The sequence below is a fragment of the Lissotriton helveticus genome, chromosome 7 (genome assembly GCF_964261635.1).
Source record: "Lissotriton helveticus chromosome 7, aLisHel1.1, whole genome shotgun sequence".
Classification (NCBI taxonomy): Eukaryota; Metazoa; Chordata; class Amphibia; order Caudata; family Salamandridae; genus Lissotriton; species Lissotriton helveticus.
In genome coordinates, this window is record NC_136068.1 from 390,086,952 (window position 1) to 390,112,972 (window position 26,021).

General features: G+C 45.7%; 1 protein-coding gene across 3 annotated transcripts in view; it reads left to right on the forward strand.

Moving 5' to 3' along the window:
- The window catches only part of LOC144768507 (rho GTPase-activating protein 39-like), a 513,307-nt gene that overhangs the window by 87,296 nt on the left and 399,990 nt on the right, over positions 1–26,021 (forward strand). For 2 of the 3 annotated variants that reach the window (XM_078652231.1, XM_078652230.1), the window contains exon 2: positions 24,824–25,255. The exons of the other annotated variant lie outside the window; for it this stretch is intronic. In XM_078652231.1, coding sequence (XP_078508357.1) covers positions 24,824–25,255 — 432 coding nt within the window. The remainder of the gene's footprint in view (positions 1–24,823; positions 25,256–26,021) is intronic. 3 annotated transcript variants of the gene reach the window in all.

The window sequence follows — 26,021 nt, forward strand, 5'->3', positions numbered from 1 at the left end:
GAATGAGTGTGGATGAAGCCAAAAATAATGCACTTGGGTGCAGTGATAGCATTGATCTTTATGTGGTGCCACTGTGCGTCTCCTCTCATACGGTAATTGAAGAATGTATGGTTGTTTTCCCACCCAAATGAATAGCATCATTAAGGACCTCAGTATCTTGAAGTTGTTTTATGTTAGTGGAAGAGATATATTAATAATAGGTAGATCAAACATGGTTGTACCACCATCCTTCCTGCGATTGATAATGTCAGTCAATTCGAGTATTCTTTCAGGTTGCGTCCTTATAAATTTGAACACTCAGGTAGTGGGCAAATGTTTCCACCCATTGCAGAGGAAAGTTGAGCTAAGCCCTCTTGGTGATCAGAGTGAGGAGGAATGTCACTTATGCGCTCTAAATTATATTTAGCCCATATAGTTCACATGATACTGAGAAAACAGAGGAATTCGAGTATATCGTTGGGTGATAGGGATAGTTATATTCCCTTTTTTTCCAAAGCAAATTTTTCTTGAAAGGGTGGAACGAGTGTAGTGTTGCGAAAGCAAGCAGTAGGACAGAGGGCATCTCTGCCTTGTCCCTCTTTCAGTCTCTTTCTTGGATGAGTACATGCTATTCACACTGACCTGAATTGTAGGTTGCATACATAGCAGTTTAGCCCAAGCTAGGTATTTTGTTTGTCCAGCCTAAGCAGGTTGTGACTAGCTCTTCCCTTAAATAGTTTGCAGTAGAGTTTTTTCACCTTAGCTGGAACTTCAATAAAGCTTTTTCATCTAACTGGTTCCTGCTTTTCTTCATTCCACACAAGCACATTAGCGCTGGCCGCGTTATTTTTCCATTTTAACCACGCTGTACAGAAGCCGCACTGCTGTATAGCATGGCTACAAAGCATTGCCACAGCCAATAGCTCTCATGGACAAGACCTATAGGCCATGCCAATGCTTGTTCCTGATGGCTCACAGATACTCTGAGGGAGTGATAATTCTTTCCTGACAGAACCGTTGTAGGGGCCTGTATCTGGGCATACCCATTGAGTGAGAACAGGGTTTTATACTTCAAAATTGGGCATGATCATGGCTTTTAAGGATGTCTCTCTTAAATGTACACTCGCTAGTCGGGGAGCATTTAATGGGTGATAGCAGGTGCAGAGCACGACATTTCGTAAGAAATACATTTGGATATCACACATCTTCTCAGGTAAGGTGCTGAAATTGCAGTGCACGGTCATTCTCGTAGTGTAGAACTCTCCCCATCGTGGACGACTAATCAGTTGACCAACAATTTGCCGATGTCTCCTTGCAGTTATTTCAGAGCGCCTTATCGAAGATACCGTATTCTCTTGTGGATTGTGACTGGGCCCGGGGATGAGTTTAGATTATGCAAGTGGTGAGATGGCTGCTCATCATTGCCCAGAAGTAGTTGTCATTTTCTAAGGGGCTTTGCAACCCACAGCCAGTGATTGCAGGCCACAAACTGGCATCAAAAGTCGCCACCAGCCTGTGGCAGACCCGGAGTTCCCTATAGATTAAAATAGTGGCCTCTGATCAGGAGTGCGATTTTTTTTTTCCTTCATTCATGTATTCATCAGCCGCGCATAGAACTATTTCCCAGAATCCTTTCTTCGCCTCTGTTTTGGTTTGATTCTATCTAGCTCGGCTGCAACATACTAGCCGAATTCCATGTGTTAGCTAGTGGATGGTTTGTTATATTAAATTACAACTGGAATGTCTAACTAAACCTTTAATCGCTGGACTGGAACACATTTCATCACTTTGATTCGGGTTGGAAAGAGTCCAGTGCTGCTGAGCTCCGGTGTTTGTACAGTGTCCATGTGCCTGGGAGACCAGAGGCCCGGGACAGAGTTTATCGGCTAAAATGATTTACATTTCGAGTGTCCTTGTACCATGTTTGGGCGCTCTTCTCCTACACGCTACCTCAGTTGTGGTCCATACACACCCTGTGTCCTCCCAGCCGGCCCTTGTCAGTGTACTCTTGCGCAGTGTATGTACCAAGAGTAGCATGTGTGCATGCCCTGTCCGTACTCAAGGTGTGGCCCTGCTGATGAGCACTAGGAAGCATATTTAAACTCTTTGCTCCTCGCACAGGTCCAGTTCACGCTTTGTTCGCTCCTCCTCCATGCGTCTTGCACGCAAACTTCTCTGTGCTGACAACCAGTGGTTAGGAAGGGCGATCCAATTGAAATAAATACAATTTAAAATGTGTGGTTAACCAGGGTGATCCCGTTGAAATCTAAGGGAGACATTATTGTGTGTGACATGTCGCCCCCCCCCAATCCCAGACACCCCAGGCCCTTCATTGTGCAACAGCTCGAACTCTCGTGGGTGCCACTGCTGCACAAGTGTTATCTGCTGCTTGTCAAGTAGCCAGAGGGACGTGCCACGCACGTGCTCCTTCTGCGCCTCTTTCTTATATACGAATCAGAGCCCGTCTTAGACAGACCACAAGCCAGGGCTCAGTACGGGATAATATTAGCGATGCTTATTGCAAGGTTTTAAGGGTGAGGTGCCAGCCCCTTACAAGACTAAGAGGACCTATGTCACCGTAGGGTGACCAGGCGTCCCCGTTTTGCCAGGACGGTCCCTGTTTTTAAGCAGCTGTCCCAGCAAATTTCCAGAAATGTAGCTCATGTCCCCGTTTTTGGAGACGGTCGACTGAAAACGGTGGGAGGTGTTTTTTATGTTTTACAAAGCAGGGATAGTTAGCAGTTGTTTCAAGAAAGCAATTTAATTAACAGGCAGGCTACTGGGCTTAAAAATTGCGTTTTATGTATGTTCTTACTGCCTGTTCTGTAATTCTCTGATGAGGAGCGCTCTCATGGCTTGAAGTAAAATTGCAGTCCTTCTTCTATTTTTGTGAAATGTCCCTGTTTTTGGCTTTAAAATTCTGGTCACCCTCCCTACCTATGTGCCTTGCACTGCTTCACCCGAGCCCTCTGAGACGGTCGGTGTACGCATGCAAAGTCCTCAAAGGCACCTCCATGACAACAGGAGCTGGGCTGCTTACCTTCTCAGTCCTCATGGGAAATACACTGGCAGCAGTACGAGAATGCCTTCTTGAGGATGACATCACTGAGATCAGTACCTAACACGCCCATAAGAGAATGACCAATAGAATAGCACTGCACAAAATTGAAGCTTCTCTGGCTTTTGAACCAGACCGGCCAAGGGATTGGTTCACTGTAGAAAGCGCTTCTCCGCTATAATCAGAAATGAACGAAGAGGACACTCATCTCATAAAATATGTGTGCTGCGCAAGTAACAAAGCGAGCATGCTGTTGCTACTTTAAATAGTGTGAGACCTAGGAGTGCAAGGAAAAGCTGCCCAGGAAGGAAATGTTTCCATTTGGGTAAGAGGGGGGCAGCTCATACGACTGACACAGGGCTTGTGTGAAAAAGGCCGCTTTATTGAAACAGGTGCACATTACAAAATAACCTGAAACCTCGCCTTACTAAACTATAACCACACTATACATATAATCAACTATTTTGAACTACCCCCATCCCAAAGGTATTCCCCTCCCCCAATATTAATCTAGCTGATCAATAAACTAATTTAACCATAGCAGTTGAACTGCTACTGGGACCTCTGGAATCCCTTCACTTTTTTCTACCTCTATTAACTTTTGAACCCCTTCACGTTCCTAAGTAATGTTGAACTTCCTAACTCGTCCATGCCTGAACTGCCTACCCATTCCCTTTCAGCCAGAACTGTAGCTAACAACAACAATAAACTTCTGTAAATGCTGACAACCTCTCAGACAACCACCACCCAGATAAAGGGGAGGAAAGGCTCCCCTTCCCTTCCCCTCCTTTTTCTGCCCTCTCATGCCGTAGCCCTCTAATGTTAAAGAAATCTAACTACATTATCGCACCTTGAGGACCTCCTCTAGCTCCTACTGTAACTGCAAAAGGTATAACTCCATACCCATGAACGACAGGTGCACATCCTCTCCCCTAAAAAAACTCTACATCTTCGTACCTGAGATCCGAGTGCAGAACCCTACCTATCCCCCATGTCCCTACTGAATGTATGCATCACTAATTAGTTCCTCCTAGCTTATCTATGGCTGAAGGCTTGACAGCCTAATGCCTAACTCTTCTGGGAATAATCTCTGTCCACATACTGTGGCAGCCCAACTAAAGCCTGTCGATCTCCCGCAAATCCCCCTTCATGGCCTTAATAAGAACCAAACCCTTCTGAGCAATGAAATCATTCTCCCCGAGGTGAAGTAACAACACATCAGGACACTGACCGGCCACCTAACAGCCTGTTGAGACACGAAATGAGCTCCCTTAATTTCATGCCCCCTATCCCCACCCAGGTTATGGAATATAATGCCCTGTCCATGCCCAAATTCGACCGATGACTGGTAACCATTGCATGACCCTCTGCCCACTTCACGAACAAATGGTCCACAATCCGGATCTTCAGCCCAGCCACCTGGGGTCTGCGAACAGAAACTGAAACAGAAACAGAGTTGACAACCTCTACTTCTATGCCCACATCCAAATCTCCCCGAACATATCTCTGAAAACAGTTAGATGACTATTCCTGTGCTTTAATACTTTTCTCTCCACCTCAGAGTGACATCTCAGAGAAGTAGCCTAGTGCACAGGGCGAATCTGTGATTTGGGGTATCTTCTCAACAGCACCAACCTACCTACTCCACGCTGGTCAGTCTTTGACTTGTACAACCATATTTGCAACCCTCCCGTACAGCAGGACACCTCCTTCCAGATAACCCTCCTGCTCTTTGCCTCCTATGAGTTCCGAGATGTAAAAAGCCCTAAAAAGACACCCATGACATGAGTGTGGAGAATAAAACCGACTCCCCCTCATCCATGCAGGTGCTGGGGAGGGCCTCAATTAGCTTGGACAGGATGCCCATCATCAAGGGTCTTAGCCTGGCACCCCTGTGCCTCACTTCCCTGGCCCAACCTTCTAACGTTCTTCTCCCCAGTTCACCTGCAGAAGGGGCGTACCCCCACAGGAGTTTCCCATGAACGCAATCCTGCCAATTTGCCTGCAATAGTCACCCACATTTGTCCCTTCTCTATTCACGAGAAAATAAATTGCAACACATCTTCCACCCTTTCCGAGTCACTAGTTCTGTACGTTAAGAATTCAGACCATGCCTGAGAGTATGCACGCCTAGTGGAAATGGCTAAAGAATCAGCTACCAACTGGAGCATCCTCTTTCTCATGTGGACCACAGCTCCTGCAGCATCTGTGTCCTCACTCGGTCCACCTCCGTGACCAGCCCATGGAATCTCTCCCACTGTGAACAAGACGAGGCATCAGCAATGTCATTGTCTACACCAGGAATGTGTTGAGCTCTGAACACAATGTCCAGTCTCAGGCAGTGTAACACAAACTTCGTAACAACTGCCACAGCTGAGGCTCCCTGGCTGATTCTGTTAACTACATGCACTACCTACATGCTATCCATCTTGAAACGAACCTTCCTATGTGGCAGCTGCTTCTCCCATTGCACCACTACCACAAGTAGGGGAAAAATTCCATGGAGGCAATGCTACGTCTACCCTCTTTCCAGGCTGGTGGCCACACCTCAGCACACCAGTGACCCTAGCAATAAATGCCAAAATCGCTGACTGCGGCATCAGAAGATATCTGGGAATCCCACTCAAAGTTCATCAAAGCCGCCAGTGGAATTCCATTGAACGACTGCAAGAAAACCTTCCGCATCCTTAAGAACTCCTTAATGCCTGATGTGATGGTGGAGTAAAGGCAAGCTGGATAGTGACAGACTTAACCATCTACAGAATGTTCTCCTTGCTCTCACTACCATGCAAGCAAAATTCAAGTCCCCTAGCAAAACCTGTACTTCCTGCACGGTCACTTTTTGTTTCGCCAACATTGTGTCCAACAGAGCCAGCATGGTAAGCTGTTTTTCTCTTGGCAACCTAGCCTCCATGGTCACCGAAACAATCTCGATGCCCAAGAAAGACAACATGGTGCTGGGCCCTACTGTCTTCTTCCGGGCCAATGGCACGCAGGTGCCATCCATGAGTTTCTGGAACTTGGCCAGCCAATGCTGACAGTCCCCAGAACCAGGCGCTCACGCAAAGAAAAAGTCATCTAGATAGTGTGTGTACCAAGTAAACAGACACTGCAGAAATGTGCCGAAATACTTAAATAAAGCACACAAAATGGAGCAACCCATTGGGAGTGCTTTATGTACACACCATTTTCCTTCATAATGAATTCCTAGGAGTCGAAAGTTGTCAGAGTGTACTGGGAGTACTGGCAACAGACAGAAAGCCGACTTGATGTCGCTCCTAGCCATCAGAGCCCCTTGCCCCACCTTCTGTACTAACTCCAAAGCGACTTCAACTGATGAATAGGTCACAGAAACTTGCTCAGCCAATATGACGCTGTTAACGGATTGTCCTTCAGGCCATGGCAAGTGTTAAATTAGTCTGAATTGTTCAATTTCTTTCTTTAGAACCACTTCTATCGGAGACATGATAAGGTACTCCATTTGCCAATCCTCAAAGGAGCCTGCCATCTGTCCTTTTAAAATCTCTTTAGACAACTTACCCTCACCACTTGAGGATGTTCAGTCGCAGCCTTCAATTTGGCTGCTCAGCGACGGACCCTCAGGCCCTCATAACCCAGTCTGAAACCGACTCGGAAACCTTGTAGCAATAACCTAGAATTGCCATTCCAGTCATAGTGAGCCAGCCAAAACTCCAATCTCTGAAAGTTAATGGGCATAAAAGCTTTTCTCCAAGATCCCTGTCCAGTTCACCCTATGTGCAACCGGGTCCACCGCAATGCGTGCCCGGAATTCATCATCATATTGTGCCCAAGCGTATCCACCATAGTTAAGCTGGGCTTTCCTAATAACGTCAATGTATTTAAATAGAGCCACTGACCTCTCTGAATTCTCACAGTGCATGCTCGCATATATTAAAAAAGCCGCTGTCCAGTTTTCTATTGTCACTAGTATCTGCGGCCGTTTGTACAACTCCAACTCCTCTTCCTTAGACCCCTCCTTAAACCATAATTCCCTATGGAGGAGGTTAAGCATTTCAACATACTCCCCCTTCCAAATCCGTTCTTTAGTGGCCTGCATAAGGTGACCCCTAAGCTGCTTAGACGCCCCCATATAAGGGAAGCTCTTGATCTTTATCTCCTTGCTCCCAAGCTTCTTGCCTTACTCTATGTCTGCATCACCCTTTTTGTCACCCCCAGACCCTGAACCTACCCTGTGGCAGTATCCTTACTAGGTGAAAAGCCTTATCGACACTCGATCAGTCAACTTCACTTAATTCGGTTAATTAAAACCATAAAAGCATACTACAAAAAATACATAGAATATTACAATTGCACGACATCAACAAGGTACAAGAAAGATATGGTATGATCATATACAAAACACATCATAATAGAAAAGTTAAAATTTCTCTAAGTTAAAAATTATCTAATTCGTAGTAATCCTTTTTTTCTTTATTCTGATCGCTGCTGTCAGAAAACTAGCAATGTTAAAAATTTCCCACACATTAGTCACCATCTGTAGATACATAAAAGGAGGTCTAGCATGTAAAAATCATTTGCCCCTTAAAATAGGTAAAATTAACTGCCACTGAATATGGATAAAATGTTCACAAAATAAAATGCATTGAGTCCTTGGTCGAAAAACTATCACATGAACAAACACCCAGGTGCTCAATCTTTTTCCAACCCTTCTTTTCGGCCAGAAGTAGATGTAGTTAATTGAATCTAAATCTCACTGAAAGGAAACGATGATGCTGATTTGTAACGAAATTTAAATAGGGTTCCATGGTACTTGAAGTGGACAATAATTGATGTGTCCGCACCAACGTTTTTTTAATCCCCCTGCCCTCCCTATCCATCTGTGCAACCTGCAAAAACGTATTTTTTGCCCAGATCAAGTCTGCTTTAATCAAGTTTTCTGGGGAATTAAAGATCAAGAGCTTCCCTTATATGGGGGCATTACCAACCTAGGAAGGCCAGAAATGTTGATCTCCTTGCTCCCAAGCTTCTTGCGTTACTCTGTGTCTGCATCACCCTCAGACTCTGAACCTACCCTTGTGGCAGTATCCTTACTAGGTGAAAAGCCTTATCGACACTCATAGACTGCCCTTTGCCCTCAATGTTGCTTTCCCCAGGTTTCATTCCGTCCTTATCTGTGTGCACCTTGTGGTCTTCTGTGCCCACACCGGTGTCCCGCACTTGTAACCCTTTACTCAAACGGGTCACCCCGCTTCCTTGGGGTTCTCTAGCCTCAATTCCAAGTGAAACCATTCTCGTGCGGGCCTCCCCGCGACCCAAAGGCTCCATATCAACATTTTCCACAGATCTTTTTCTCCTATGGGCCTCTCTGCTTGCAAGGGACTCTGCAGCCTCAACCTCCTTAGGTAATGTGTTAACCAAGAGCTGCCCATATTTTGGTATCTTACCTGATGCCAAGGTCGGTTGCTGTTCCGAGGCACGCCGCTTCGCAATCACTTGTGGATGCCCAGTCCTCTCCTGACCAGACTGGTACCGCTGTTTAGCACGTTCCTGCAAGACACAAGGGGCAGATGGGTTAGAAGACCCACTGCCCCTTCCTGCCACCAGTGAAATTCTTCAGTCTGACCTTTCAAACCCTCCCATTGCTCCCCTTCTTCAAGACTCTCTTCGTCATAATCAAGGATGGTGTGTTCTTTTATCACCCCATGTCCTCATTGCCACAGCTTCACCTCACTTTTGAAAAGGCTTGCTTGCATCAATAACAGGTTTGTAAGATACCCTATCGGGGGCGTACCTTGCCCTTCCCAATGTTCTTTTGTTGCAGGACACATAGACTCATAGTCTGTCCTTCTGGAGGATGCGGCAAATCCAAAGCCATGATCTTGCCGCTCCCTAAAGCCTTACCGCCAGCCGCCCGGGCTGCGATGTCTCGTCCCCTTGGGCCATTGAGTTGCATGGAGCTCTCCCGAGACTGGCCCCCATATAACTCTGCAACCTGAAAAGCAAGAGAATGGTCCCGTCGGCTTGTAAGGGAACCCCCTGTTCGACCGTCCTCGCCCTCAATCTGTATCAGCCCTACACTCTTCTATCTGTCTTCGGAGTACCGTACCCTACCTGGGCCAACTCAACTGGCAAAGCACCCCTCCTCTTTAATTCAGGCCCTAGACCTGTCGACACCTTAGACACCCTCCCATAAACCCTGCTCAGGGCCTTTACCGCCCACATGCTGGCTACTGTCCTCACACTAGCCCCCCTCCCTCCGGACATTTGTCATCCGAACCTCATCTTCACCAGCGTTCCACTCTAGGTCTGCGGTAACCATCTTCGTGCAATTAAGGCCTGTACTCTGGCACTTCCCTCGCCTACCTCCCTCTGGAGCTCCCAGGTGTCCTCCTAACCCCCTGGTATAGTCGCTCAAAAATGCCCTGGCCCCTGCAGAAACTCTCTCCACCCATGTGTCACTGGACCACACGAGTTTGCATGGCGATGGCCTGGCCACGCTCCTCCCACAATGCCCGCTCCCCGCTGTCGGACCGCTCACTCTTGGCCCCGACTGAGTGTTCATAACCAGAACTGTCCGTTCTCCTCCTTAACGACCCTTTCGCCGGAGCCACTTTTCTAGCAAAAGAACGGGCCCTCCCTCTCGCATGCTTCCAGCCCAGGGATTGCGAGTGGTGCGGCAAACCACATGTCATCACTGCAGCCGCACACCTTCAGAAACCTAACGGCCAGGACGTGACCAAGCTACTGGGCCCCCTCCATAAGCAGGTCCAGGCAGCCGGCCTCCGATAACAGGCGCACCTACAAACGCCAAAAAAACACAATTGTATGGAGGGTCAAGGGGAATATTTAAAGACCTGTCTGCTAGCTCCCCTGGTCAGATACGAAACAACAAAAGAGCAGACCAGGTCTGAGGGTAGTGTGTCACTATATCAATGACTCTGAAACGATAAGATGCATATGTGTATCAATGTCGTTGGAAGTTTATTGGGCACAAAAGGCTAGGAAAAGTCCCATCAGACCACCCTGCTGGTGGAGTTTACGTCACGTGGGACTTGCTGATCAATCCTTGCCACACCTAGCCATATTGTGCTGTAGTGGAAGAGGATGTCAGCGATCCAGCCATAATGTTTGCCATGAAGTGGACTGAATAAGGTGCAGTGCTCAAAAAAATGTGATAAATTAAAATTGGCTACACTGGCCCAGAAAGAACGTACATACTGAAGTCAGTGTGAAGCAGACTAGCCTCAAGGGTCCTGTGACCTCAGTGACAGAGTCACTATTGCTCTAGGGTGTGCTTCTTCGTATGCCTGCCTGCAAGACTAGAGGTGAACTTCAATATGGATTGTGGTGGACAGGCTTTCAAGGTTACCCACATTTGCCACCGCTAGGGTCCACCTGCTGCTTCTAAGACACCAGGCCTTCTAAGCTCTAGCGGGGCCTTCTAAGGTCTAGCACGGGAATGTGCTCCTTCAGGAGAGTGATCTGGTGGACTTGTCATGAAGGCTGAACCTGGTTCCCCAGTTCCAAATTTGGCAGCTCTGGCCATAGTGCCACAACAAATGCTGCCCCACTGAGAGAAACTCGCACTGCCTTCAACTAGAACCCAATTGTGCCCCGCTATAAACATCTGAATGCGACTCCATTCAAATTATGCACTAGACAAGCAAAATATGCTGCCTGAAAAAAAAAGTAATATCCTGGAAAAAGCAAACACTCACAAGGAATGCAAAATTAAGTAACGCATGTGAAATGTAAGCAGGATCAACATGGTTACCTTAACGCTTTTACATTCGTTATTCAGAAATCAATGAGTATTTTTGCCTGAAACGTTAAGGACATGACAACAGGGCCCGGAAGGGACCTGTTTTATTGTCCATTGCTTATATCCTTACAAAACCTAAGCAGTATGGTTTAAAAATACCACATTACTGGACACAGAGCTGCAGTACACATTAAAAAAACTAAAATAAGGAAAACAGCTGATAAGGATCGCCTTAAACATTTTCCACTCCACATATCAAGCACGTATTGCAGTACCTCCAGAAATGCTGCACTTTCCCACCTCTGGAAAACAATGTTGTTGAAAGAAAGACGTGAAAATGAAAGTAGCGCTTCACTGGCAAAGTCTGTAAAGTGGCGCTAATGTGGTTGTGTTTGAATAATATACTAATTTGGACACTTTGCGACCACTCTGTCTTGCTTTACTTAGTTGTTTTGGTATTTTGAATTTTTTTTTCTCCGTCTCAAAGGCGTCACTTTGGAATAGAAAAATGTCAGAAAAAGACAGTTCCAGCAAAAGTGTTTCTTTCTTTTTTGGATCTATTTCACAGGGGAACAAATGAAGAAAAAGAGAGGAAAGTGAGAGTAAAAGCCGTTTCTTGAAGTCACAGTTTTCATTCAGCAAGTGAGGAGGAGAGAGACAGAGACTGAAAGAGAGGGAACTAGAGGAAGAACGATAGGGGGGGGGCAGCTGACAGCAGCAGAGCAGAAGTGGACACTGTCCGTGTCATCTCTGGGCAAGAAGGAAAAGACAGAGTCCTTTTCCTTCTCTAATCACCTCGCCAGTCTCCGAACAGCCATAAACTGCTATTTCTGCCATCCTGGGACACATTTAAAAAAAAAAAGTAGGGGAACGGATTCTATTAACTTAAAAAAGTAGAGGCACGCTGTGCCCTGCCATCCCACCCACTGTTTGACACAGGACTGTTGTTTTTTATGCCCATAAAATAAGCAAATTGCAGAAGGAGTCTCCATTTTAAATGATTTTTGTCTGTAAGAGAGATGGGAGGGAGGGATCCCCAACTGTTTGGTACACATTTTTGCCCCCGGAAAAATAAAAGGTTGATTTGGCCATACAGTGGCTTGAAGCTGTGATGCTCAACTTAGTGAGCTATCTTGCATATTGTTCTTAGGTCTTAACCAGGGCCACTGGAATTACTTGATTCTGCGGCCACATCTTTTTCTGTGTAAGTATAGATTTGCCACACTATCTTCATAACCTGCTGCATAATCTGCATGTTTAAAAATAAATGTTTCTAGCTCAAACGGATCAAAAGTTTGTAAAAATGTGGGGACACATGTTTTCGTGCAAGGGAAGGCCCTTTGCAAAGGTTGAAAGTCACCACTAAGTTGCTTATTAAATTCAAATTCAAATTCAAATTCAAAGATAGCTTTATTCGGTATTTGACAAACACCATATAAGCAAACATTACAAAATACAATTAAAACACCAAGGTTAAACATTTAAGTGCAAAAATTCCTATTCGTTGCGCTGGTCATTCGATTTAGTCTAGTATTAAAAGTCATAAAAAAGTTTTCTAAAAACGTTTGGTACAAAAATTAATTCATTAACTTGATAGGAGGTTGAGGTAAATATGACATATTTATGTATTATATGGTGTTATTAGGCACAGCATAATACTCCTACAAACCCTCAGCCTTCTACTCGCTTCTCATAGACCCTCTACATCTTAAAATGAACGACAAGAATTTTATCATCACTATAATAGTAAGCTCGTCTTGGAGCAAATACAATCTATGGAGGGCTGCTTTGCAACTTCTCACACCCCACAGCTTTAGTAGTGGCAGCAGGTGTTTTTTTCTCCCCCAGTGATAGTACTTGCAGAATAGAATACAATGTATATTAGTCTGGGTAGCTACTCCATCACACGGGCATTTTGTCAATTTCACAGACCAGTCATTTGGGACAGGGAACGTTATTAATCTGAAGAAAGAATCTGTCCTCAAACGTGCTAAAAGCATTCTGTGATAACAGGAGAACTTTGACTCCAAGTAAGGATGAAGACCATGATCATGGAGTATCTGACGATGGGCTATGATAGTGGACTTATTCCCATCCAGATAATATCTCCTCTCCTCCAGTAGACCAAGGCATGTCTCTTTTAATGCTTTTTTTGAGATTTGGGCACATGAGGTTGGGTCTAAAAAGAATTCTGGTTGGCCGATGGAGTTCAGAAATTTTTTGACATATGCCAGCCATGGCTGTTTAACGCCATTCACTTGCTGCAGACAATCTTGAATTATTTCCCTATTAAAGGTCGTGTCCTCGCATGTCCAGATCTTGTGCCACAACATGACTGGGGCTATCTTTATCAGATCGCTAATATGGGATCTGTCCAGTTCGTTGTGGCAGATTGTGATAGATGTGGAACGCGGGACTCCTAGGAGATACCTCAGGAAAGCATTCTCCACCCTTTGGATTTCAGAGCTATCTGCAAGTCCCCAGATCCCCGCCCCATAGACAGCTGTAGATACACATTTTGTTGCGTAAATCTTAAGTAGTGTGTCTACCGGTTTCCCGCCAAGTTTTTTGGCAAATTGCTTAAGCGCCCCTATTGCGCGGGCAAAAGCCAGGTTTCGTGAGGTAATCGCTGCAGACCATGTCCCTCTATTGCTAAAAATAATCCCCAAATAAGAAAAAGATTTGGACATTGCTATCTTTGAATCTTTAACATAGGTTTTGCAGTCAGGTACTTTTTTTCTGGTGGTGCATGACATCGTAAAAGTTTTCCCCACATTTATTATTAGGCCTCTAGAGCTCATAAAGGTTGCGAAGCCCGTTAGTGCCTTTTGGAGACCCCGCTGAGTGCGGGCCATAATCACCGCATCATCAGCGTATAACAGTAGTGGGACTGCGAGTCCATTTATCTTAGGATAATCAACCTCCAGATTGTTCATGAAAACTGCTACCTCGTTTATATACAAATTAAATAAAAACGGTGCGAGAATGCAACCCTGGCGGACACCCTTTGCTATTGGAAATTTTCTGGTTTGCTCGCCATTTTTGCCAAATCTCACCGTGGCGCCTGCGTCTCTGTACAGTTCCTGGATAAAACTTAAAATGTTTTTATCTATCCCCATTTTGGTCAGGGTTTTCCACAAAATTCCATGGTCCAAACAATCGAATGCCGAGGTTAAGTCGACGAATGTTAGGAACAGGTTCCCTTTTTTTGATCCAATGTATTTATTTATTATAAGGGACAGGTTTAAACCCTGCTCTATGGTTCCCACGCCTGACTTAAAACCATATTGGAATTTTGATAGTATCCCATTGCTCTTGGACCAGGTTTGTAGTTTGGTTAGCAACACCCTGCCTGCTACCTTCATTAGATTGTCCAACAGGGAAATGGGGCGATAACATTTTGGGTCTTGTCTGTCCCCTTTTTTAAATATTGGGATGACTATCGCTTCTTTCCATGTGTTGGGAAAGCCTAGTTTGGTATAAGCATTGAGGACATCTGCTAGTAAGGGGGCCCAGAGGTCTACGTTCCCTTTAAACAGATCAATGGGGACTCCATCAGGCCCCGGGGCCTTTAAACTTGCGCTCTGGGCGATCGCTTGTTCCAGGTCTGTAGGGGTGAACATTACATTTAGTGGAAAATGTCCCTGTGACTGTAAAGGAAGCTCTCTCCCCGCGTCCATGTCCTCTTGTGGGATCAAATCAAGTGATTCTTTCTTGTAGAGGGAGGTAAAATGATTGACCCAGACGTCTTCCGATATGCCTATTTCCATGGAGTCTACCTTCCTATCCTGAAAGAAGGGGGCATTGATTTCTTTCCAGAAAGACGTGTTGTCCCTTAATGCGCTTGCCTTTATCAAAGCTTCCCAAGCTGCGTTTTTAAGTTCTTTCTTCCTAGTTAGGAGGATCAGCTTATAAGCTTTTCTGGCCTCCTTGACTCGTCCGCTATCCCTAGGTACGGTTTTTAGGGCCTGTAAGAGTGCTTTGTGTGCATTAGTACAGACTCGATTAAACCAGCCATGTATTCTCGTTTCATCCCCTGCCTTTATTTTTTTAATTAGCTTCATATTTATTGTGGCTTTAATCTCATCATATGCCTGTACAATTTGCTCGGGGTTGGTACTTAGTTCCAAACAGGTAGTAAATTGTCTAGATTCTTTCTGTAATAAATCTTTTAGAAAATTTGTGGGTTCAATTTTTGCCCATTTAATAGCATAACCATTTTTTCTGGCCAGCTCCACTGAACGACCATGCAGTGTATTCGTGGTACTTATTTTTTGGGTATAAGGTTTCCCTAGTTTAAGGGAAGCACTGATGGGAAAATGGTCGCTTATTGCTAAGCCCTCAGTGTCAAAACCCCCCACCCAGCCTTGGTTCCTATTGGAGACTAGGATAAAGTCGATTACAGTGCCTGCCCCATGACCAAAAAAAGTTGTTTGAAACGCTACGGGTGGCTGGCAGAGTTCATTTATAAAGGCCAAATCCCATTCATGCATGAATTGGTTCCACAAATTTCCCCCTAAGGAATGGTCAAAATGCGTAGTGGGATCCCCTTTTAAATCAAAGATGCCACAGTTTTTTGTCTGACTATAGGGACATAGATGGCAGTTGAAATCCCCTGCTATGAGTAAGCAATCTGCCGCCTGGCCGCCTCTCTTTAGCAGTGAGTCCAGTTCCGCTATTAGGATTTTAACCTCAACTTTTGGCACGTTATTATAGAGGTTTATCAGAAAAAAGGATCGCCCATTTGATTTAATGAACAGGCCTTGTAGTGAGCTCCCTACACCTGTTTTTGGCCCACTTGCCTCATATGTATTCTGTTCTAAGTTACAGAGGTTAGAAGTAAAAATGCACAGTCCCCCCGAGCCTCTGCCTCGGTTACCCTGGATCGAAGGAACGTAGAAAGTGCTAAAACCCTCAATATGGGTCTCATCTGGGTCCCAGCACTCCTGTAGGCAGATTATGTCCTGCCTCTCCATAAAGGTTAGGAATAGCTGGTCCCGCGCTTTTTTCGCGAGCCCCGCAATGTTCCATGATGTTAATTTTAGCGAACATTTCCCCTCATTGGTTGGCCGGGGTTCTTCCTGCCTAATAAGTGAGACAATGCCCACGGGCGGGGCTTCAATCTCGTTATCAATTTGGGTCTCGGTCCTGTCTACTTTGCTCAAGTATGGGATTGTGCTGCTAATTTCCATTGTGGGCCCTAGACCTCTCTCCCTGCATGGCATACTGGGTTTTTCTATTAACTGCTGGCCTAACCAGTTTCCACCCCCCGTGTCTTCCACTGGTGTAATCTCTGTTGTCACGGGTTTTGTGTTTTTTACCTGGGGGGGGACATCATGGGTCTTTAATTGGGCGACATTGACTTCTAATACCCCTGTGATGACCTTTATTGGTCAATCGACCATGTCTAAACAGTCGTATCTGTTCCTTGTGGGAAACCCCCCCCAATAGTCAAAATTTGGGTTGCCTCTACTATGGTGCCAGGGGCGGGAATCCCAGCCTCTATTCCAGCAGTTATTGGTGTTCCTATTTCTGCTTCTATTGGTGTACCCCACCTGTGTCCAAGGCCAGTCTTGGACGTCATCCCAACCAGTTGTATTCTCATAGTTGGGAGTATTTAACGGTGGGTAGAAGAAGGAAAGACGCTGTACGTCCACCCCCCCCCTTTTTTCAAGCGCTGGCCAAGAAGAGATATAGTCAACCATGGCAGGGTCGTCACAATTGACTATAACACAATCACCCTGTAGGCTTTTTTTCGTGTCCCCAATCCAAAACACTCGTTTAACTGAGTTGATTCTGCTGAGATGCGATGGCTGTATAGGTCTGTTTTGGCTAAGCCATTGCAGAACTTTATTCCTCAGTGACCACGAGGGCTCGTCCGAGCCGTCTGGCAATTCTGAGACCCCTGTTAGGACAACAGTGAACGGGGTAGCCTCAGGTGGAAGGTGGTACGGCCGCCTGAATCTAGAACCCGACCTCTGTTTCCCCTGAGCTTGAAGGGGCTGGGTTTTTTGTGATTTATGTAAGGTCTCCTTTAGATTGGCTAGCTGAGTATTTAAAGCCACTAGGGCTGGGGTGGGTTGTACGTTATCACTGGTGGTAACGGGTTGGCCCTTCCCCTCTACAATTTGGGGTTTGGGGGTGTTTTGTGGGTTTTGTTTGACGCTTTTAGTAGTCTGAGTGTTTCCTTCTTTGTCTTGCCCACGGGGCTTTGGGCTCACGACTGGTAAAATGGGTGGTTGAGCTGGTTTAGCCGGTTCAGCCGGTTTACTTGGCTGTTTATTTTTCCCCTCCCCCATATCCAGGGTACTCAGTGACTTCTGGGTGAATACAGGAGTATTTAATTTAGCGAGTTGTTTTTCAATTATCCTTATACTTTTCTCCAGGGGTTTCAAATGGTATTTTAACAATTCCCCCATACTATTAGTAAGAAAGTCATGTAGTGTCACACACGTGGTGCATGGTTTTTGTATACCACCTACTGCACCTAGTGTATCTAGGTTCCCCATTAGCGTGTTATTCTGTGGGGGCGTGTTAATAATCACACTATTGGTTTGTGGTGGGGTTTGCAGCATTACGATATTGTTACTATGCTTATTCAGGTTACAGGGGTTCACACCATTTGGTGGAGCTGATGTAAGCTCATGTGGGTTCAACCCCTTGTTTAACTTCTTAGGTATGGCACCCTCCCCATCCCCCATGGAGTTGGGTTCTAAAACCATTTCATGATTGTGTAGGAGTTGTAAATCTGGTGTTTTTTCCAGATCCTCCACAGAATCAGAATCTGAACCTAGTGATAACTGTGTTGCTGACAGGTCCACAGTGTTTGGAACTGTGTGAACTAATGCACTTACTTGATTCAACAGGGGTATGGTCGGGCCCTTTTGCATTGGGGTTTGTGCTAAGGCCAACGGGCCCATTGATGATCTTTTCCTGGCCATCTCCAGTTCGAGAGACACCCGTCGATCTATTATTTGGATGGTATTATCAATGACGGCATTGGCCTTATTTATGAATAGGTCAATGGGTCCAGTTATATCATTAGTTTTATCTGCCTTTTTGCTTCTGGTGGCCCTAGTCATGATCGTACGCTAAACTTCTCGTTCTTGAGGGACAAGACGATAGGGCACGAACAGACAGGTCTCACTATAGGTTTTCAAATAATAAACCCCACGATTTCTATCAGAACAAATCTACAGATAGCTAGGAGAGAAAATTCAAATACCGTGGCCCAGTCCAGTCTCTCACAGTCTGGAACGGGCTGAAACGGGCCCGCCCTTGGCCCGGGCTTCGCCTCGCGCTTCTCCTCGCGCGCGTCCCGCGTTGCGTGTAAAACACTCCAATTTATGGGGAGGTTGGTACAAGGGGGCGTTACCGCCGGGGGAAGAGGCACCAGGTGTTTGAAGCAAAGGCTTCTGGGCCTCGCAGTCCCCCGGTGCAGGCAACCAATGAAGATGGGGTCCAGCGCTTGCTGGGAGCTGACAGCCTCCGTCGAGCACAGGAGAGCTCCCACCAGCAGCGCGACCTCGATGAAAACGGGATTCAGGCAAAGAGTTTACACCAAAAGCGCTCCTCGCTTCTAGCGCTGTAGACGCTCCCTCGCAGGCAGTGGTGAGTTTATGAGTGGCACCCGCGAAGCGGGTGTCACGAAAAGTTAAAGGCAGCAGGTAGGGGGCGTTACCGCCGGGGGAAGAGGCACCAGGTGTTTGAAGCAAAGGCTTCTGGGCCTCGCAGTCCCCCGGTGCAGGCAACCAATGAAGATGGGGTCCAGCGCTTGCTGGGAGCTGACAGCCTCCGTCGAGCACAGGAGAGCTCCCACCAGCAGCGCGACCTCGATGAAAACGGGATTCAGGCAAAGAGTTTACACCAAAAGCGCTCCTCGCTTCTAGCGCTGTAGACGCTCCCTCGCAGGCAGTGGTGAGTTTATGAGTGGCACCCGCGAAGCGGGTGTCACGAAAAGTTAAAGGCAGCAGGTAGGGGGCGTTACCGCCGGGGGAAGAGGCACCAGGTGTTTGAAGCAAAGGCTTCTGGGCCTCGCAGTCCCCCGGTGCAGGCAACCAATGAAGATGGGGTCCAGCGCTTGCTGGGAGCTGACAGCCTCCGTCGAGCACAGGAGAGCTCCCACCAGCAGCGCGACCTCGATGAAAACGGGATTCAGGCAAAGAGTTTACACCAAAAGCGCTCCTCGCTTCTAGCGCTGTAGACGCTCCCTCGCAGGCAGTGGTGAGTTTATGAGTGGCTTAAGTTGCTTATTACTGTATTTAGGTGTGAATGCTTTCACAAAAGTATGATGTATTACTCGGCATAATTTACCTTTTCTTGCAGCATAATTTAGCCAATCCAGCTGCATAATCTGTTCCAACCCTGTGGCATAATTCCAATGGCTCTAAATTTAACACAGGGTTATGCAAGTGGATGCCGTCCTTTCACATAGACCAAACACAGAAGTTTGTTTGATGTAAAACCTTTCAAATCCAATGATTGGAAGGTCTGAACGTTTTGTGAAACATGCAAGGCTTGCTGACTAATAGACTAGTAGAAACTGATCTAATTTAATAAATAGAAATGTAGAGAGGTGCACTATTAGGTTTTGAGAGTAACTGGTTGGGGTTACTGCCTACAACAAGACATTTGGAGATGTTCAACTTTACACTTTAAAGTGCATTCTCAGAATCACCTTGATGGGGAAAGTTGAAAAAAGTTGTCAAAGTAATCCCTTCAGTACCAGGGATTGCTATGCCAGAATGTGGTTTTATATACCAACAAAGTTTTGTTTTTTCGCCAGTGTTTTTTTAATAGATATTGGTGAGAGCCCACCAGCTCCCCAAACATAAAGTTTTACAAAAACCATGGCAAAATAAAACCACCACTGGCAAAGCTAAAATACTGACAAAAAAAACACCGGACCTTTTGGCTTTGCCAATGTTTTTTTAGGGCTTGCCTGAGACTACGCATGTGCTGTTGCTTACAAGACATTTTTGTTTACTTAAAGGGGCTTAGAGCCTGCCCATTACTCACCATTGGTTGGCTTCATCGTCACTCTCATTTTCTTGATTCTATTTGGTCAGCGCATGCTGGCTTTACTTTCTTTTCGTGTATTTCTTCCTCCCCTTTAGCATGATTAGAGTTGTGCATCCTTGCCCATTGTTTGTTCTTCCACTGCGCCCGCCTTTGGATCTGCACTGTATTAATGTTCATCGTCATTACTAAAAGCTGTCCGTAAAAGCACTTCACCCATGGTCAAGCATTGCTGAATGTTTGGAGGGGTGGGGGCGCTTTTTCTATTTTTAACTTTCAGCCGTGTTGCACAGCAGCCGCGTTGCAGTTCAACAAGGCTAAAAAAAATAATTTGACAACGCCATTAACTTTTGTAAGCAAGATCTCTGTGTCTGGCTGTGATTGTTGTTATCATGAAAGAGTATGAACAATCTGGAGACGCAGAAAGGCACCATTGCTATAGTGTGAGTCATCTGGTCATGGGATTGGTTGTACAACCTGAGCACCCTTGCTTAACGTCAGGATAAGACCAAGCTCTTGCTAGGAGCGCAAAGTTAAATACATTTTATTGTTTATATAAAATATTTACAATTATAAATATAAGCTGAAAGCTAGAAACGCACCAAATGGAAGGCCAAGAAATTAGTCCGTCCAAATTTGTGATATTCAAGGGCCAATGCAGTTGATGTTCAAGTCTTCACAAATACAGATTCATTGTATAAAAAGCAGAATCCAATGTGGAAAGGCAGACGCAGCTTAAAAAAAATTCTGATCATGGCTGGTAGTTGGCACAGTCGGTTTTACAGCCAAGATTATATTTTGCTTGGCTGCCCATTGACTACAAGAACATATTTGAATCTGTTCTCCCAAGGGTGACATTTGAAACAAGCATTGGAAATGCAATAGGGCTCGCATTAGGAAAGTTTGAGCTATTGGTCTTATAAATTACACATCTGCACATAAAGTGCAAAGGACTACCGCGAACGTGTGCTTGTTGAGATTACAAATATTTTTGCTTTTGGCCAACTTTTTCTTACATTGGTGATAGAGCCCTGGAGTCGGTCCAACAATAACGTGTGAAAAAAACATGTCAAAACAAAACTGGAATTGAGAATGCAAAAAGGCTGTTAGCCAACTCCAGACCTGTTGCTATTGCCAATGCTTGTTTGTGTTGTTTTATAGACGAGAGAGTCCCCAACAACCCCCAGTTTCAGATTCGCGAGAAAAACGGTTTAAGAGTTAGCTGATGAGAAATCAGCGCATTCATTGTCAGCAACAACTTGAACTCAGGAAATACTTATAAGTTCTTTGGGGTGGGATCTTCAAGAGGGTGTAAGCAAAGGAAATGCGGGAAGCTGTGGACTACAGGGGCCAATAATTACAGTCTATGTAAGACTTCACGCGCGTATGCAAGTGTGCACAACCCTAATTTGCATGCCTAGAAGGGAGCACGAGAGCAGCAGAGAGACGTGCCCATCTCCTTCCAGGTTCCTCTGCAGTGCAAGCAGCCTTGCTGAATGGCACCTAGCCCGGCTGAGGCGGACACGTCCGGGGAGAAGGGGCGCAGGGAAGTGTCAGGGGAGTAGGCGAGTGGCATTATGGTAATGTGGCGGGTCACTGGGAGGTGCTCGGAGGGAGGTGGCAGCCGCTCAGTCGTGTAATTCAATAACCGAGGCTCGCTTTCCGGGGTTGAAAGGGCGGCCCTACAGATTAGTAACGAGAGAAAAGTGAAATCCGTGTTTTCCTTTGTTGCTGCCTTTATTCATCTGCTCGATAAATGGGAGAAAAAAATAGGATTGATAACAATTGGGTTAAGCAATAATGGCCCATAAATAAATGGAACATTGGGCAAGGATCGTTGGTCCTGCGCGCCTTTGCCTTGAACCACGCAGAATGAAGCTGACGTCACTCGTACAATCCTGCTGAACATCAAAATAGTATGTGCACACTAGACGCAAAGAGAGTTTCTTCACTGGACGCCGAAGTAATTGTAGTCCAATGAATGACCTGTGCTCAGCACAAGCTGGTACTGGAGTGTCAGAGAATCAGCTGCTTTAGTAGTTGTGTAACACGGGGCCCATGAAGTGTGTAAAAGGAAACGCGGCAGTGAAACCGAAAGTACGGCCGGCCGTGAATAATTAGGGGATGAGCGCACGCTGAGAAGCTGCCTTTGATGTGTTAATGCGAGGCAGGCAGGCAGGCGGCTGGTGGCATTGTGTACGCGCTTTTTAGGGCTTGCGCTTGCGCAATGACCTAAAAAGCACATGCACTGCAAGGAATCGCCAGGGGAATCGTGCTTGGTTAAACCCTGGATAAGCCGCTATAGAGCTTCGCCAGCTATGCGCTATGCGCATCAGCAGGCGAGCCCTAAAAATCAACCCGGAATAGTCAATGCGATGTCACAGTTTACGCACCCATTTTCAGATCCTCACCATTGGGAATTCACAAAATGCAAAGAGACGAGGTAATAAACCTTATTCGGGCTTCTCAACTCTAACGTGCTACCCTACCGCAGTCAAGGCACCAGCAGCCAACCACAGCTGACTCTTTTGACCTCTGCACCACCCCTTGTGCCTGATAAGTTCAAGTCATATACTATATGGACTTCCGTCTCTGCCCTGCACAAACTGATTTCCAGCACTTTGGGTGACTTACAATTATTTACAATCACGTGCGAAAAAGACTTGGTGCTACTAAGATTAATTCTTTTCATGAAAACTTACTTTTGTTTATCTAAAATCTGACCATGTTATTATGGGGTTTCTCACTGCACAGTGTTCACCCGCCACTCCTACAGGCAAGAGCTATTTTGGACAAGAAATGTCTGACTCCCTAACCGAAAACTAAACTAAATGCCACAGGCTCCCACATCAAGCCGGTCCAAAATAAAAAATGTAATTTATGGGAGCAGGGTGGCAACTTTCAGTAGTAGCGTAGCAGGGCTGAAAACTCTAAAAATTGAAAACGGAGTCTGGATTTCATCACGTGCCCAGTCTGGTGGCTCAGTGGCAGAGACATTTTAAGGCATTGGCAAAGTGGGCTCTGGCCAAGGGCCCCAGCGTTTCAAGGGGGCACCCTGATAGAGCCAGTTCTGTTGTGTAATGTCTTGCCCTGATGACCTTCAATAACTCTTAATCAGACAGTTTTCCTTTAATTTATTTTTAATATGGATAATCGATTACAGACACGTTGCAGGAAAATGTGTTTGTTTCATGCAACATCCACAAAAAAGTTTTTTTTAGATCTAAACAGGACCCCACATATGAGAAATGGGAGGGTGTCATAGAGATGATTTGCTGTAATGTTAGTGAGCTGTTGCTGTGTTACAATATTAAAAACATATGTCACTATTCCTGAATATTGGATGTAAATATATTTTTAAATATGGACTTGTGTTCCTGTGCTCTGTCAGTGGCCTGGCCAAAGAAGGTATTGAAGACCTGAAATTGGATCATAAATTAAAAGCTGTTCCGAACAGGGGCCCCAGAATACGTTTGGCCCCCCAAATCCTTAAGATGTCCCTGCTCAGTAGACTAATACTTCCACTCACAGGTTCGAATCGGGGGTGGAGAGTGGATGTAACATGAGTATCCTTGAGTTGAGTGACAAAAAACATCTGTAATTCAGCCCATAGTTGCATGAACTTGCTTTTGCCCCTCAAGAAGGAAGTAGAACAGAAGTACTTGCACAAATTACCTCTGGGTGTTGAAATGCTTTTTGTTCTGAGGCACCAAAGTGAGACTTTCTTCAAAGGGTGCATGCCTATCGACTGGACGACTAAATCCACTTCATATGGACCATCTCCCTAGGGCCAAAATCTTCCCCACTCATGGAAACCTATAATTTAAAGGTAATTACAAACCACAGCAAACCAGTCATTTCTGCCTCCGATTACTTCTAGAGTAACAAAAATATATAAAGAAAAATGACTTACAGGGTCAACATACTTCAACTTGACACTGGGAAAGAAGAGACGGCGTCCATAACAGCACTATAAAGAAAGGGCCTTGCAGGCTCTTGCGGATGGTAGCTTTTCACATCCAAGTTAGAAGGCACAAAACACTGGGGAAAAAATCAAACTCAAGTTTTCAAAGTGGCTTAATTAAATTCTAGATTTTCCTCAACATCAAACCTTTTATTGATTGTAATCGCAACACCCCCAAGCCAAATTTGAAAGCCAGTAACACTGGTATGAAAATTCCCAAATTATTACTTGTACAGTGTGTTTGTCTCGGTTTGTCAAACACTTTCTGAGGGTCCAAGTGCTGGTTTCCAGAGACCATTCCAGGAGTTAAAGACGACATGGCGTTTTCTTGTGTGTTTAATGACACTCAACCTATCTTTTTGTTTTTAGGGTGTGGGGAGTTGGAGTACATAAACACATAATTTTTAAAATGGGCCTAAAGAGACCGAATTATTAGTAGTATTAACACGGAGCGTGCTGCGCCCCTATACAAGTTTTAAGCTGATCACTCAATTTGCGTAAATGTAAAGGATGTGTTTTGTTTTCTGTCGGTTTTTTTTCGCACAGCTGCTGCACCCTAAAGCAGCTTTACTGCTGCATTGTGTTCCCTTTAAGTCGCCAAAACAAAGCTATTATTGGTTTTCCATCGGAACATTGGCCTACTGTAACAAAGTCCCTTTTCATGGCCTGCTGGTGTTTCTGATACGCTATTTTAGTTGGGGTTAAGCTGCTTGGTCCTGCTGTCCTAATACAATTTTGTTCTGCGTGTGCATGGTGAATTGACATGTGACAGTGGGCACAGTAAAATACGGAGAGGTTGACTGCTAAGAAGAGCATTTAGTGTAGAATAAGGGTCGGACATGTAAACGTGTTCCTTTCCAAACAACATGAAGTTGTATTTCTTTTCTGTTTGCTAGAGGGACAGCTGTGAAAGGCCGACAGGTGTGAGTGAGGCTGATGCAAGCAGCTGTCGCGAGCGAGCGCACGTGAAAGTTTCCTAACTCAGAACCCGCCGCATTCACAGTTTGACTCCCGCTCCTGGTTTGACTCACGGTGCCTTTCCTTCTTTTTCCCGTTTCAGCTCGGACTGGGTGGAGATCATCGAGCCCCGCTCCCGGGAGCGCATGTACGTCAACCTGGTGACGGGGGAGTGCGGCTGGGAGCCCCCCGCCAACGTGAACGTGCGCCAGTCCGACGAGAAGCAGTGGTGGGAGCTGTTCGACCAGAACAACAACCGCTTCTACTACTACAATGCCATCTCGCGACAGACGGTCTGGCACAGGCCGCAGAACTGCGACATCGTGCCGCTGGCCCAGCTGCAGGCCATGAAGCGCAGCTCCCAGTCGGACTTCCGGGGCCGGATGAGCAGCGAGCGGCCCTCGCACCGGGGCAGCACGAGCAGCGACGGCAGGAACACCCCCGTCCACATCAAACTCATGCAGGAAATGGAGCGAGGGAAGGAGGCGGCCCGGGGCAAGGGCGACAGCCTGGATAGCAGGAAGGAATCCGGAAGGTAAGTGACCCTTGTGTTTATAACTGTCAGCAGAACACTTTCCTTTGTCATGCCAACTGCTCTGCACTTGGCAGTGTTTTTATTTCGTGTACTTTGGTATTTGTGCGGTTTCAGGCTCACAACGGTGGTGTCTATCAATGCACTCTACCAAACACAAGTAAATTGCAAGACTACAATCACAGGCTAACAAAATGTTGGCATATATCAGTGGCAAGTCATCTGTAGGTATCACAGCGTTGTTCCGATATTGTGTGAAACGTTATGGAGATCCGTGTACATTCCGAGACATTTATTTTGTGGACCACACACATCACAAGACCCGCCCACTCACTTTTTGCTTGGACCCGAACAATATTTGCTGACATAAATGGCCACCAGTCTTTACCTCACTTTTTGTTTTTCAGCTTAGCTGTAATGTTTAGAAGCTCTGCTCCTGGCGAAGTTTATTCTTATGGTCATTTAGTCATTAAACACTTTTTTTGTGACTATGTTGATCTCTCTGTTTTTTCCCCTTTGTTTCAGGTGGTACTGCTTTTAATCCCACAATGTTTATTTTCTGTCGCATTCAGGGTTCACTTTGAGTGGTGCATTGTGTTAGGTTCCTGATTTCTCTGTTTTTTTTTCTTACACTAATCGTCTAGTTTTGTGCTGTAGCTGGTAGTAGACATCTGCTCATTCAGCTAGATTTTGCAGTGTGCTTCTTTTACACACGTGTGTTGGGCAGGTCTTTGAAACTTTTCTAAATATTAAGCCAGCTACTTTCTAA